Source organism: Athene noctua, chromosome 7 (assembly GCF_965140245.1).
Source record: "Athene noctua chromosome 7, bAthNoc1.hap1.1, whole genome shotgun sequence".
Lineage (NCBI taxonomy): Eukaryota > Metazoa > Chordata > Aves > Strigiformes > Strigidae > Athene > Athene noctua.
The window spans coordinates 44016442-44030785 of NC_134043.1; the positions used below are offsets into that span (position 1 = coordinate 44016442).

Below are 14344 nucleotides of genomic sequence, written 5' to 3' on the forward strand. Positions count from 1 at the left end.
GAATTAAACACAAGAAGAAAATAACATCCTTTCTGTTTCCCAGTTTTTTCAACAATAAAAAAAAAAAAAAAAGGAAGACGACTCGGGACGCTTTCATTCATTCAGATATTGGATTTGATTTGGGGGTGGAGGCAGAAGGGAAATCATGTGCTTGGACTTAAAAAATACACTGGCAAGGTCTCCCAGTGAAGGCTGCCCTGGTGTCAGGGCAGGGCTACCTCCACGGTGGCAGGCACATGATGTTTCTGAGGGAGATCCTGTCCCTCCTGGTGCTTTCTCCCTGTCCTGAGGCTGGAGGTGGCAGGCTATGCCTGGCGATGCAGGAGCTCCTTGCTGCTTCACAGTGAGCAGGGTTCAGTAAAAAGATCTTGGCAATGCTGCTGGGGAAAACCTTGGTGAACCAAGCAGTCTGGTGTCAAGAGCGCAAGGCAGCGAGTAAAGGTAATTAATTTTACCGGCTAGGAAGTTTCCTCATCTGGATTTTGGAAAAGACACAAATGATTACCTGTCCTTAGCTCTAAGGGAGATACAAGCACCCAGCTGGAAAGCACGCAGGTCATTCATGCTGCCAGATGAGTGTAACTGAAGGAGGACAAAAATGTACTATGAAATTCTATTGCTGGGTGATGCTGCATCCTCAGGGCGAAAATTTTTAAAAATAAAGATGTTTTCTGTATGAAACACATTTCCTAACGCACATTCAAAGACAAACAAAGCCCAGGAAAAAAAATCACCTTTGGGATTCTATGGGTTTTGCAAAGAATTAATGATAAAATTGTATCACATATACCACACTCATATGAAAGTCATTTAACAAGAGATCACAGCTTAGTCCATTCAAGTTCTTGCCCAGATATTTATAGATAGAAGTCTTCTACTCAAAGACTATTTGACATTACATAGGCCAAGTTTTTCGCTAAACTTGTTACACTGAGGACAGCTTTCTTCTTCCTGCCCCTCCCTGACACACATGCCACATTCTCCTAAAAAACAAATATTTTCCCTCCAACTTCTAAAATAACAAACATAACCACACTGGAAAAAGATCAAATGTGGAAAATTTCACTCTGAAGAAGGAAAAGCTTTGCAAAGTTACAGGTGACCAACAAGAAGATGTCCAAATAGAAGTTTATGCAAAATTAACCATAACACAGTACCATGCAGTTACATATTGAACAAAAGTACATATAGATGTGCATGCCTGCATTTTTATAACATTAATTTCCAAGAACTAATACAAGCTTCTAGTGCGCTAATAATAGCTTATGGACATCATAAAAAACTAGAATGACATTACAAAATTGTCTAACTGATCTATTAAGTTCTCTCTGTCAGTGGTAAGAGTCCAGACATACAGGAGGAAGGAATAAATCCCTGCTAAGCCTCTGAATGTGCACTGCCATACAGTGAGGACACCTTTCTTTCAGAACTCAGCTGGGAGATCAGCTTTTATCTTGAAACACATGTTTGTCATCGTTAGCTTAGCTAGCATGCCTTCAAATGTTTTTTCAGCATTCAGTTTTTTTTGCAGTCCCAGGTTCAGTCATGGGTTTTGAAGGCCAGACACCTTCAGGAGCAAATCTGCCCAACGCAACATTTGGGTGCCTATCTCCATGTGGGGACTGCTGGGATTGCAAACTGGCCTGCAATGTTTTAACAGCTTTTAATCTTTATTCAGCCTTCTTATCACGTATAAAGCTGGCCAATGGAACCACTCTCAGAGACCTGGGGATAAAGCCGGTCCCACGCAGTATTTAGTCCTTCCCTTTCCGAAATGGCTGCATGAGCCTTTGAAACTGCCCTCACTTGACATCCTCGTCTCTCATTCATTTCAATCGACTGCAGCACATTCCCATTCATTGCTTGACATGTGGCAACCAACTGGCTTTTGAGAGTGGTGTTAGACAGAAGTTTTCTGAAGACATAAATACACTTTCTCCCAACTGCAGCAAAACAGAGACAATTTTATCCATTAAATTCACCCTGCATTCTCTGTATCATAAGCTTGCTCTTTAGCTATCTTTACATACATTTTTTCAGCCATTATTCTTAGGTGTTAATGCAGCCCTGGCTGGTCTCCCCACATGCAGCTGGTCTGTGCTATAGGGTGGGCACCACCCATGCCATGGTGCCCATAGCTTTATTTGGGACCCCACCACCCTTGGCAGAAGCATGGATGCCGCCACTGTGTTTAGGTCAGCCTCGACAAAGCCTTGCAGTTCATCTCCTCCTGCTTGCAAGTTGCTGCTGGTGGTACATAGGTATGCGGGACTGTGTCCGTATGGGGTGTGAAAGGCAGGCTCTGGATTAGGAGAGGTCCACATCCAGGCTCCTGGCTGCTTGCCCAGATGTGATCCAGACTCAAATGCCAACACTGTGCTTAGGAAGAGCCTAACCCGGCACCTGGCTTTGAGATGAGAGGTAGTGCACTTGGCTTTTCCTGCCCAGAGCACTTCAGCTCTTCCAGCCTGCTCATGCTCTTCTCATCCAGCAAGCCTACCTTAGCCTAAAACAGCATCTCAGAGCACACATCTCTGATTCAGGCCTGGTGTGACCTCAGGTATTTCAGAAGTGCCAGTGCATTGGAAAATTGGACAAGAAAATCATAGTTTCTTGTCGTTAACCTGCCATTAGTATGCAGTGTGGGACAGCAGCAACATAAAGGGAAATTGGCAGAAGACAAGTTGAGGGCTTTTTCTTCAAGTCTTTCTCTGTGAACCCTATCATTTGCCCCCTTGCCGGGTGCCTCAGGAGGTCTCAGGGGTGGGTGGGTATAAAGGAAAGACTGGATGACAAACTAGAGATGGCTTCTCTGTGCCTTACCGAGGCAGCCTGCCATAATACTCAGAGGGGCCTGCCCTCCCTCTCCCTCCTGCAGCTGCTGAACGGATAGCAAACACCACTTTCTGCGTCCCCCTTGTGCCAAAAATCATCTCACATGTCAAACAAACAACCAAACAATACTTATTTACATTTTCAAACCCAAACAGTAAGACTGTCCTGTGCTGTTGATTTGGCAAATGATAGAGCAGAAACACAGGACAGAATTCAGGTACTGGCAACTAAGTAATGGATGAACACCGGTGTTTTAAATGGCAAGAGCTGCTTTTGGCAGGGCCCATCCTCCTGCCACCTGGGAGGTGCACAGAACTCATTTCCTCAGCCTAAGCTCTTGCTGTTATAATGAAGTGAGGCTCTGGCCCTCCACAGTGAAATCACAACACACCACTCCAAACTTGCCAAATGGCTAAAAGGATTCAAACCCATAAAGTTTTAAAGGGCTCGTGATCAGAGTGGGCTTATTTTAATCAGTTTTGATAAACTCGTTACTTTTTTACCCAAGGAACTTCAAAAAGACACAACCCCACAACAAAACACATCTTTCCAATTTGGCAACATAACAGTACCCAAAACAAATTCAGTCCTGAATGAAGGTCTTCCTCACACCCCTCCTCCCTCAGTTCCCTTCCTCTCACTTCCAGTGGCAAATTCACCTCTTGCTTCAGCTGCTGCTGTGGGAGCTTCAGCATCCTCCATGTCCCCTTGCCCCTGAACACAGAGCTGGGAACTCACTATGAAGCCATGCGTCTCTGTACAGCAAAAAATCTTGGACTTTGGCTTTCACTTCTCCTATGCTACCTATGCTGTTCTCCCGAATGCGTTTCCCCAAGTCATTATTCAAAAACTTGCATCCTGCAGAATTGGTACTGTGTGGTTATTTTTTTTTTTTTCTCTTCACTGCCTTTCTGTCCACGGGTGCTACCACACAAACACAACACAGCAATGCACCTTCCTATTTGTGTGGTATCACTGACACAGGTGGTCTTCATTTTCTCTGTTACTCCTTTACTTCATATTAATCTTCTTTACCTATCATCCAGCCTACTCTCCTCAATTTGATCTTTTCCGATTATTTCCAAATTCTGGACACTTCCTCTTCTATCTCCAACACTTCGGGAAAGCTCTTCTCAGTTGTTTTAAATCCCATCTCAAAAACCTTCCTGTTCATTAATGCTCTCTCTAATACTCTTGTGTCTCATCTTTTTCTTGCAAATGTAGTAATTTGTTTTCCTGCGGGGTGGATTTGTTTGTTTTAGTTACTCTCACCCAGCACTTTGGATCAAAGAACTATATAATTTAAAATAAGATGTCCTGACAATGTGAAACAAACTCCACTTAAATAAGTGCTATCTTAAGATTGCATGTAGACTCGTAACATCTATTTATATGGGCATCTCCCGCCTGTTTAGGCTTTAGAAACCTAAATATAGATGTGAGGTGCCCAACTGCTGTTTCTCAGACTTGAGCTTAGGTTGTAACAGATCCTGGGTTTAGATGGATAAAGGAGAAAAAAAAAAAAAAACACCAAAACCTTCTGATACTCATAAAATTAAAATCCCAGCAGAGCCCCCTAAGGATAATTTTCTATCACTATCCCAATCTTAAGGATTTCCTGGTCAGTCTATATGTGATGCTTTATCTCTGTCCAGAAAGCACCCACACCATCCTTCCTCTGTACCTTACTGCAAGGAAGGCTGATACGAATGGTTTTGTCAGGAGACAGAAATCTCCTCCAGAGGTCCTTGAGCTGGGAGACACAGCCACGTCCCATGACTAATCTTTCCATAGGTCACAGGCCAGCTCACCCTTACACTTACTTGCATCCAGAACTTGCCAGCAATATCCTGTTTTCTAAATTAAGAAGCACTGATGACTATACATGGGTTTTGGCTCATTTGAATTCCTTCCCTCTCCACTCTCCATTACATTGGCAAGTCATTTCCATGCATGTGTAAGGGCTGGACAAAAATTTCTGTCTCAAAAGAGACAAAAATGTCATTGGTTGCACTGGTGTCTGCTCCATGAATAACTGTGAGAGAATATGCTATGGTTAGATTACCATGCCAGTCCTGGTGGCTCCTACTTTAGATGTTTTTACCTCACCCTCACATAGGCAGCATGGTCTTTCCACACCTACAGCCCACCTTTTCCTCCTGTTTACTGGCCCAGCCACCATTTCTCCCAAGGAGCTTCTTTGCTGCCCTCTGACAGTTAGTCCCACCACTGCTCCTAGCTCCTTTACACACCCTTCACTTCAGATGCCCCAGCTTACTTTGAATTCAGTCAAATATTTTCATTTCCCTTTCCATCCAGACAATGTTTTTCCCTTTCCCTTCCAGATTAAATTCTCTCCCACACAGATGGTTGTTTTTCCCTCTCCAAAGGTCATCCAGAAGGTGGTTTCATAACCAGCTCAACCATTGATGGGCCTTACAGCGCTGTCCCGATTCTTTTACGGATGAGATGTGGGAGAGTAATGTGGGGGACACACCGAGTGAGCTGTGGGGTCTGATTGTTTCTGGGCTCCTCAGGAAAGTAAAGCCCTAAGAGAAGATCGTCTCCAATCTAGCAAGCTGCTATCAGTCTGTACTGCCTCCAGCCCAGCCCGGCTCATCACGCAGCAGCGAGGAACGCCAGCCAGTGTCTGTCTGGTCAGCCTTACATACGAACGAAAGGAATGCAACCTCCTTCCGCTGCCTTCCACCCCCCAGCTCCCCAGCCCATGGTTTTCTTGTTTACATACACTGCAGTAAATCCCTTTGATCCAGCAAGTGGACTTTGCACGTGCAAGTTGGGTGACCAGCCTGCATCTGCCTCCTTGCCTGTGAAGCCCACACTGAGAGTTCTTTGTCTGTCAGGGCACTCACACCCTTCTACACAGAGCCTGCACTGGCAGACTGCTCTTGCATGACATACTAACAAACTAGTAGCCAAAGGAAAATATCTCGCAATCATTTCAGACCCTCTGGCTCAGCCACTGACTAAGCCAAGTGGCTACTAGCCATCGGCACTGCTGGGTGCATTCGCAACCCACAGCACACTCAGCTCACAGTGTGAAAAAAAACAAAGCACCGATGGAGAAAAGGGCTCCTTGTCCGTAGCCCTGGAGGCAGGAAAGGAGGCAGCCCTGCCATTTATAATTCAGTCCCAAATTTCCATAGCTATTCCTCTCTGTCCCTCTCTTTTACTAGAATCAGGAGCTCCCTGAGGGGAAACCCCACTGCAGAGGTCAGTGTGAACAGATTTAATGTCTTGATTGTACCAGCTCTGATTTAAGGCATCCAGTGGTCAGTGCTTTTTAAGGGAACAGAGCACTTAAGCAAAATGAAGAGGCCTGAATGACATCGTGCATTGGACTTGAATAAGCTAGTTAGATAACCTTATCACACCCCTCCCCTCGATTCACTCTGATTGCTCCTAAGATGTAAACGTTCAAAGGTATTTAGACAATCTGCTTTCCACAGAGAAAAATGGGAGTCAGGCGCCTACCTGCTCCCAGGTTCTGCATCAGAGATGTATTTTAACAACAAGGCTGCATCTAGTCTTCATCACAAAATGAAACCATGCTTTCTACATAGCTATGCACAGCTAGGACGTGGTCAGGCGCAGAGTGGTTATATGGCTGTAAAGACAGGAGAGCTCCTCATCTAGGTTTGTATTCCCTCTTGTCTTTTGCCTTCCTGCTTTCCTTACAAGTTATGCTATCTGCTTGGGACTTGGTGGATGGAAACAGGAACACTCCCATAAACTAGTAAATGGTTTAGGGGCTGGTTAAACCACTGATGGTTTCCCTGGCAAGATCAGAGGGGTAGCTGAACCCACTAGGTAAGGCGCTGGGAGGGGGAGGTGTGAGCACTGCACCCAGGCAGCTGCAGTCTCATCACCTGAAACAGGTGCTCCCCAAGTGCCCGCAAAGGTGGACTTGCCTTTCACACCATGTTGAGCAGTGCTGTGGATGGGCAGACACATACATGTTGACGGCACTATGTATAGTCTAAGGCTATTCAACAGAAGTATCACAGGGCCAGTGAGAAATGGATTAATTGTAAAACACAATATTTCACATGCTGATTTTACCAAGGGGAAAAGTGTTGACCTCAGAGACAAAAATTCAGCCAGAGCTAAGGCTAGGTTCAAAAGCATGCAACATCTTGCAAGATTTTGACTCCAAAGGGTGGAGGTGTTGAAGGAGTAGTGGGTTTTGCAAGTGCTCTCTCAGGACTCCTTGTCCACATCTCCACCTGCTGGGTGACAAAATCAGAAAAACTCCACAAGTTCACCCTTTCTCAATGATCATGTCACATCCCTGGTGAACTTCAGGAACAGCCGTGTGAGACCCATCACTTCCAGCACAAGGAGAAATGCAGGGGTCACATCTGAACAGACAAGATGACTGCATCAACGGCTCTCACACTCTGCGTTTGTGCCTTTACGGGAGCCCCGTCGCCTGCTGGAAGGCCTTGGCTGGGATGTCCCCGTGGCCGGCCCCAGCAGGGGCCGGCCTCACAGCAGCACTGGCGCTACGAGGAGCCTCCTGACCACGTTGCTGCAGATTTTAAAATGACTGCACTACTTTCACGGGCTTTCAAATCACTGGATTACAAGTGAGGTCACTCCTGGCAAGGTGGCTATCCCCAGTAAAAGCACTAGAAAGCCCATATAAAAAGATCAAAACCAATGCCTTTTATGTCTTAATATGATTTATGCTTCAGACCATGTAACTTTTACGGGGCTGCCTAGCATTTGATGGATGCAGCTCTCTTAACAACCCACACATTCGTTTGATTTACTGCACTGGTCCAACATGTTATTCTCTACCTTGCAAGAACAACCCCGCTTCTAGGAATCGGCCTGCATGATAAGATCGTGAATTAAATGTGCAGTTATCGTAAGAGACCACACATTTTACAGTAAAATTGAGAAAACTGATTACAGCAATCCCTCTGGAAACAAGAATAATCACATGATAAGACAGTGCTAATGGGAATTTATCATCTCGCATCACATGTGAAGCTTAGAACAAAGCAGCAACGCACGCAAACTGCACAGCTATTACTGCCAATGAATACCAGCCCAAAAGCTACTGGAGATTATAAACAAATGACAGGATAGTGGGGATCCTGAACAGCCAAACCTAAACCAATTCGGTACGCTTGAAGAAGCTTCCACAGTGGAGCTTATATGCAACATTAGTAAATATTACCCAAAATAACAGCCTGACATCTTTCCATACCTCTTATTCCCTCTCTGCCTACACTATTCCATTCAAATTTCATGTCATTCTTTCATTTATTCTCACTGTATTTTATCACCTGAGAAGTCCAACATCGTATCTCAAGGTTGCGTGCATCTGCATACCTACACATCTGCATCTACCGACATGCTCTCTCATGCACACATTATTCCTAAACTGCGTATCTCAGATCTGAAAGACATTTTCTCTTCCCTCATACAAAAGGCAACAAAAAACCACCCGTGCTATTTTCTATCTGAAGCAATTAACACTTGGCTAAAATTAACATTTTTAAAGTTGTCTTGGGGAAGCGAGTGCTGAAATCCCAGACTGGCGTGCCTGCAGTTTTAACATGAATGATACATCGACATCCCTTAGGCATCCTAAAATTACTCTGCGTCAAGCCCCATAAGACATATGAAACCCCACAGGTTAACGGTAGATGGTGAACTCCTCTGTTCTATTGAATAATGGGTACATTTGCTGGCCTACCATATTTTTCCACTGCCCTGTTTCATAGATAGAAGCTTGGACTTTCAGAAGAGATTTTTTTTTTCTTTTCTAAATGACAATAAAAGGAGATGGTTACACTTAGGTGGCAGGAGGACAAGATGAGAGAAGCATCCTACACAAGTACCTGTATGAGTCCTCTGGTGAGCCTTTAAGTGGGAGCTCTTTGTATAAACCTTCCGGCACCCATTAAACTGACAGCGATGAACCCTCTTCTTGTTTTCTGGGGATGCTTCTGCCCCTGTACCTCCTTGTTCACTGTCACTTTGCCCGCTTTTTATCGTCCCCGCAGTTGCTGTTGCTACACCCACTTTCACGGAGCTGAGTGAAGTTTTCTTGGCCACCAATTTCAACGTCACTGTGCCATCCACCGCTGAGAGAGTTTGTGAGGTTTTTACAAGGTGGCGACTGAGCTCCGGAGAGGAAGGGGGCGTTAATGAGGTTACTGCATTGAGTTGGGCCTGGTTGACGGCTGTGTAGCCTTCTGTGGAAGAGCTGGTGGACTGCAAGCTGAGGCACGTCTCAGACAGCAGCTTGTCCCGTGAGAGGATAATGTCCATGTTGGCGCTTTTGTCACATGTACTCGTCTCCACTGGTAAAAGGATGGGGTCCAGCCGTCGGATATTGTCCTCTGCATCTGGGGCTGAGGAGGCATGAAGGAAGCAGTCCAAATCCTCACCAAAGGTCTCAGAGATCTTCCGCGGTTCAGTCTGAAGGTATCGCTCCAACTCCAGGCATGTCTGCAGGAGGGGAAGGGAGAGGGGTGAAAGAGAAACCACAGTTAGAGAGAGATTACAGCATAGCTCCCACCTAGGGCAGGAGAACAATGTGGTCCAGAGCCATTCAGAGACAGCGCTTGGGCACACCAGCACCTTCTCGCATGATGGTCACATTTTGGGAGACATGAGGATTTGGCACTTGTTTGATGCTGCTCCAAGGCAGAGTGTGGGAATATCCATGTGCGGTAGCAGATATTATGGTAGAAGTGAAGATACAACAACCAAAAAGTATCCACTACATTTCCATGGAAGTCTGTACATGTCCCATGGATATCAGGCCCTTTCCAGTTTTAAGCTTAATCTGGCCAATAGTCACTTCCATATGAAGCGATCTTAACGGTCCCATCACCTGGCCATGTACAAACAAAAAGTCACCTCTCCAAAGAGCTGCTTCCTCTTCCTTCACAAACATTAACTTTCACTCCAAATTTAACTCAGCATAGCTGGCTGGGGCCCAATCTGTTCCCAAAACAGCACAATTCTGAAGCGTAACATTTTAAGATAGGAGATGGAGAAAAACTTCCAGTGACACCACAGCTTGTTTAAAGGGCCTGAGAGAAGGAAAGATGTGACAGAAAAACAGGACGTCCTGTCAGTTTTTAGAGGGTTTTTGACACATCTGGTCAAATGGGGCTTCTCCTGTGTACAGGATACCAGACTTGCACTCAAACACACACACTTACTAAAAAGCGGGTGAAGTTGCAGTCAAAGAGGCTGCTACATAAAAACACGTTCCTGCATCTCCACAGTGGTGATCATCAGCATGAGGATGGGGTGAGCCTCCTACTTAAATGTACCTTATTGTGAGGTGCCCTGAGCTAGCCCCAATAAAGCCTACAGGCACCATCACACTGCCCAGTGTTCTCCATAACCAACATTATAAACTTTTATTGTTTATAGAAAACTGTTTGTTGTAGTTTCAGGAGCTTTTAATGGAGTTTATTAGTGCTATTTTTCATTTCTCGCTGCCTGAAAGGCTAGCTGGTTTAATAACACCACTGCGATTTTACAGGACTTGCGGAGAAAGAGTCATCCTAACTAACACTTTTTAAAAACCTCTAAAAACTATGCCTCAGAGGACACTTTTAGAGATATTATGAAAGGGATTTTAGGCAAAAATTTTCAGCCTGTGTATGTGCTGGTGACCCAACTACATCTCAACCTGAAGAGTCCAGCATTTGATCAAGAACCAAAAGCTTTGCATGACCAGAGACAGAGACTCTTGCCTTCTGGGTATAAAGGTCCCATCAACAGGAATGTAAAGAGGTCCCATTCATAGGTCTTGAGGAGCTGACAGATAATTCAAGATTATTGCTTTCAATGTACCCAGGAAGCAGGACTGCTGGTTCCAGATACAGTTAGGTCGGATGACTTTCAGAGTTCACAACAGAATTTGCCAGATCGTTATCTGTTGTTTCTTTTTAAAATAATAGCTGATTACTGACCAGAGCTGTAGAGATGGACTTAGACAAAAAGCAACAGAACAGCAATATATGCAAGTGAGACGGGCTATACTTTAGTGTGTAGGTTATTTTCAGAGGCATGACACTGTATCTATGACGTGTCTGCACACAGGCCCAGCAGTGGAACACTTAGCAGTTAATACTTGCCTTAAGCAACCTTTTCGTTTTCTTTTTAAAGTGCATTTCTGAGACCGTGAGGAATGGCTTTAGCTGGGGATCTGGTCTGTCCTCAGATGAATCCTAACAGGTTCTGGGAGCAGCTTTCCAACATGCCCCATAGTCTTTCAGGAATAGCCCCCACCACCAGCAATGGCAATGCTTTTGAATTCCCCACACCATGTAATTTGGGTTTTCTGGACCACTTAGCCTTCACCCAGTGGGGTAGAAACAGGTTTAAGGGCCTAATAAATAAAAGGCTTCCAAAGGAAAGAGCAAGCATAATCACAAATTAGTGGTGGAAAGGGGAAAAAAGAAAAAAGAAAAAAAAAAAAAGAGAGAGACAGGGACTCAGGGCCATTAAATATGATGACAGTGACATGAAATTTCAATTGCTGTGGGATCAGAAAGCTGCGCGCTGGCTCCGGGCTGCCCATGGAGGCGAGGCGAGCAGGAGGTGCTGCTCCTTTAAGGCATCACTACCCCACGACAACAATAGTGGGCCTGACAGTTTTTTCCAGCTTCACCATTAATTTTCCATAAAGAGCAGTTTCTCGATGAGCCCTTTTCAGGCAAAGCCTGATGCTTCAGAAACCTGTAATTATTCTTGGCTCCCCCCTCCCGCAGCCATTGCACCTGTGCCATTTCAAGACACCAGCTGGTCATGTCTTGCCTTCTGCCTCTGAAATCCAAAACCAGTGGATCAAGCCCATCTCCCCATAGAGGGGGGAAAAAAACAACTCAAACAATATAATGCAGTCCCTCCCTCCCGCCCCCCTCAGCCTCTCCACCAAGTCAATAGGGGGGAAGAGCCTAGCAACGCTGAGCCAGAAAAGCCCTCCACCTAATCTGCATGGCAGACAAAGCCTGGCGAGGGGTTATGGCCAGAGCCCTTCCTTTACCCCCTGCCAGGGCCCTACCTGCTGCTGCGTTTGCCAGAGTAGGCAGTTGCCGGCAGAAACAAAGCGTCTTTCCCCATATGCACTTCCCACCTTCTGCCAAGTACCTTACGCGACCTTCCCTCCTCCTGGCCCAAATCACCCAGGGAGTGGTGAGGCAGGGTTTTGAAACCAGCCTGCTTTCTTCACTCCTGCCCTGGAGAGACAGTTTTAAGGCCAACTAAGCCCGTCCCCTTGTCATGAGCTCTGACCTGGAGAAACCAGTCAGACAGACCATCAAGGTCCCTAGTCCAGCCCGGTGAACCATCAGGAAGGGCAGAGGAGTTCTTTGGTCTCCATTCCCGTTCCCACAAAGTTATTTGTCAGTGAGTGCATCAAAAACTATCAATTTTTTGTGGGAGCAGGATATTAACCACTATCCACAGAGATATGAACCCAAACTGCTGGATTCAGATGATGGTGAACACCCACAGGTCTCCTACTTCCACTACCAGCCTGGTAGGAAAATGGTCCAAGGATACCTAAGACAGGAGCAAGTTGCTCTTGCCATGTTCTTGTCAAAGTTTTGCTGGATGTCCAGCTTCTCCTTAACCACTCATGCAAGAGAGGGGGAGCTTTGTGTAATGGCTGTAATACATGCCACATGTGACATTAAGTCTGACTACCCTTTGGTTGCTATGTTGCAGGCAATTTGGTGGGTATTAAACGTTCTTACATACTGCCTGTAGGATTTAAATTAATAAAGACTTCAAAAATTGCAGTGGAAAGAGGAAGATGGCTCCCTCCATGAGCCCAAGAAGATCCATAAGATTGCTGTTTGCTGTCAAGCTGGTTTCGCAGGCTAGGGATAAAAAGTGACCTAGTAGTTCAACCCATCTGCCCCGATTAACAAGGGTCATTCTCCTTGCACCTTGGTCCTCAATTTAGCCAGTTACAAGAAATGATGATCCATGGCTGACAAATAATAGTATGTGACTTTGCGAGACCCCACGTACTTGCAGAAAGCCAGCTAGAAAAGGATGGCAGTCTGGCATGTGGACAATCCTGACAAGGTCTCAGTCTGATTTTTCAGTTTTGGATACAATTGCAAAAAGGTTGACTTTCCCAGCAGAGGCACATTCCCATCACCTGCAAGAAACTCTGCGTGTTTCCTGCCTACACACTAGTAACTCATAATATCTCTTCACTCCCCACATTATACTATCATCTCAGTCCTCTAGGGCACTACAGCAGCAGAAGACATGTAAACTGCACACTATGACACTTCCACATGCAGCACCAGATCCTTCAGACAGCCACTTGAGCGCTGTCCTATGCCTGCTAAGGACATACTTGTTAGTCCTTTCAGAGTTTGCAGTAGCACCGATCCAGGGAAATTCAGCGTTCAGTACGTCTGTCAACTCAGAAAGGTATGACCTCTAATCTACCTGTATTCTTACTTCTGGAGCTCATGTAAAGCTCATCTACTGACAGTAAAGGTTATTTATGAAGCACATTGAGTACGTTCACCACTATGAAACACAGTCCAAGAGAAACGCAGCCTGTGCCTCTGATAGTAAAGATGTGATACATGTTTACCATTTTCAACAGAACTTAGCATTCACCTAATTCCACAGTCAGCAGAAATCAAGACAGTATTGCTACTAACTGCAACAGCAAGACAAATCCCAGACTTTCCAATCCCTCCCAGACTTGCAGATGCTCAGCTTGGCTCAGACAGCCTAAATTTCAGGGTGCTTGTCAGCTGTCCAGGTTAGAGTGCAACCCAGAACATTCAAAATCCAAATATGAAGGAGCTGGAGTCACCGCTCATGATGCTGATGTTTGACTTCATCACTCTCCCCCAGAGAGCAACCAGCATGAAGGCTCCAGCTGGGATCACCACCAGCATCAGTGTGCCAAGCCTCAAGGCAGTGTAAGTACCCGACATCTCTGTCTCCCTTTTAGAGAATGATGGGAGAAAGACATGCCCAGAGGCCAGAGGCCTCTGCAGGGACACAAGTTTGGCATCTGGGTTCAAGTCCAGACAGCTCTAGAAAACCTAACTCCAACTGATGACCCAAAATGAACTTTCAGTTGTCAGGGTATTAAATCTAAACTTGCTCCAATGAATTGCAAAGAACTGGTTTCGATTGGCAGCCATGTTGTCTATCAGAATTTGACTCAGACACACAGGCTCTTGAAGAATCCGAGGTCACTTCAGAAGCACCTGCCTATGCTGTGAAGTCTTTACAGCACTCAAACTCCTGGGCACTTCAGACAGCTAAAGACAGAACGATGTGGCAACAGTAAAGTTCTGCCAAAGGTAAAACAAAGCCCAAACACTTACAATGATTTGAAGACAGAAAGTCAAGGAAGACACTTTATCAACATGTTCACTGGGTTCTTCTGTTTTATTGATGCTGAAGTATTTTATAACATCTTGATTTGGAATTTTTCTAGCAGATCATGGGAAGTTCTTAT

General features: G+C 45.3%; 1 protein-coding gene across 2 annotated transcripts in view; it reads right to left on the reverse strand.

The window, feature by feature from the left end:
* The window catches only part of KLF7 (KLF transcription factor 7), a 60635-nt gene that overhangs the window by 21097 nt on the left and 25194 nt on the right, over window positions 1–14344 (reverse strand). For both annotated transcript variants that reach the window (XR_012633939.1, XM_074910479.1), the window contains exon 2: window positions 8712–9324. Coding sequence is in view for 1 of the 2 variants with exons in the window: in XM_074910479.1 (XP_074766580.1) it covers window positions 8712–9324 (613 nt within the window). In the remaining variant the exon portion in view is untranslated. The remainder of the gene's footprint in view (window positions 1–8711; window positions 9325–14344) is intronic.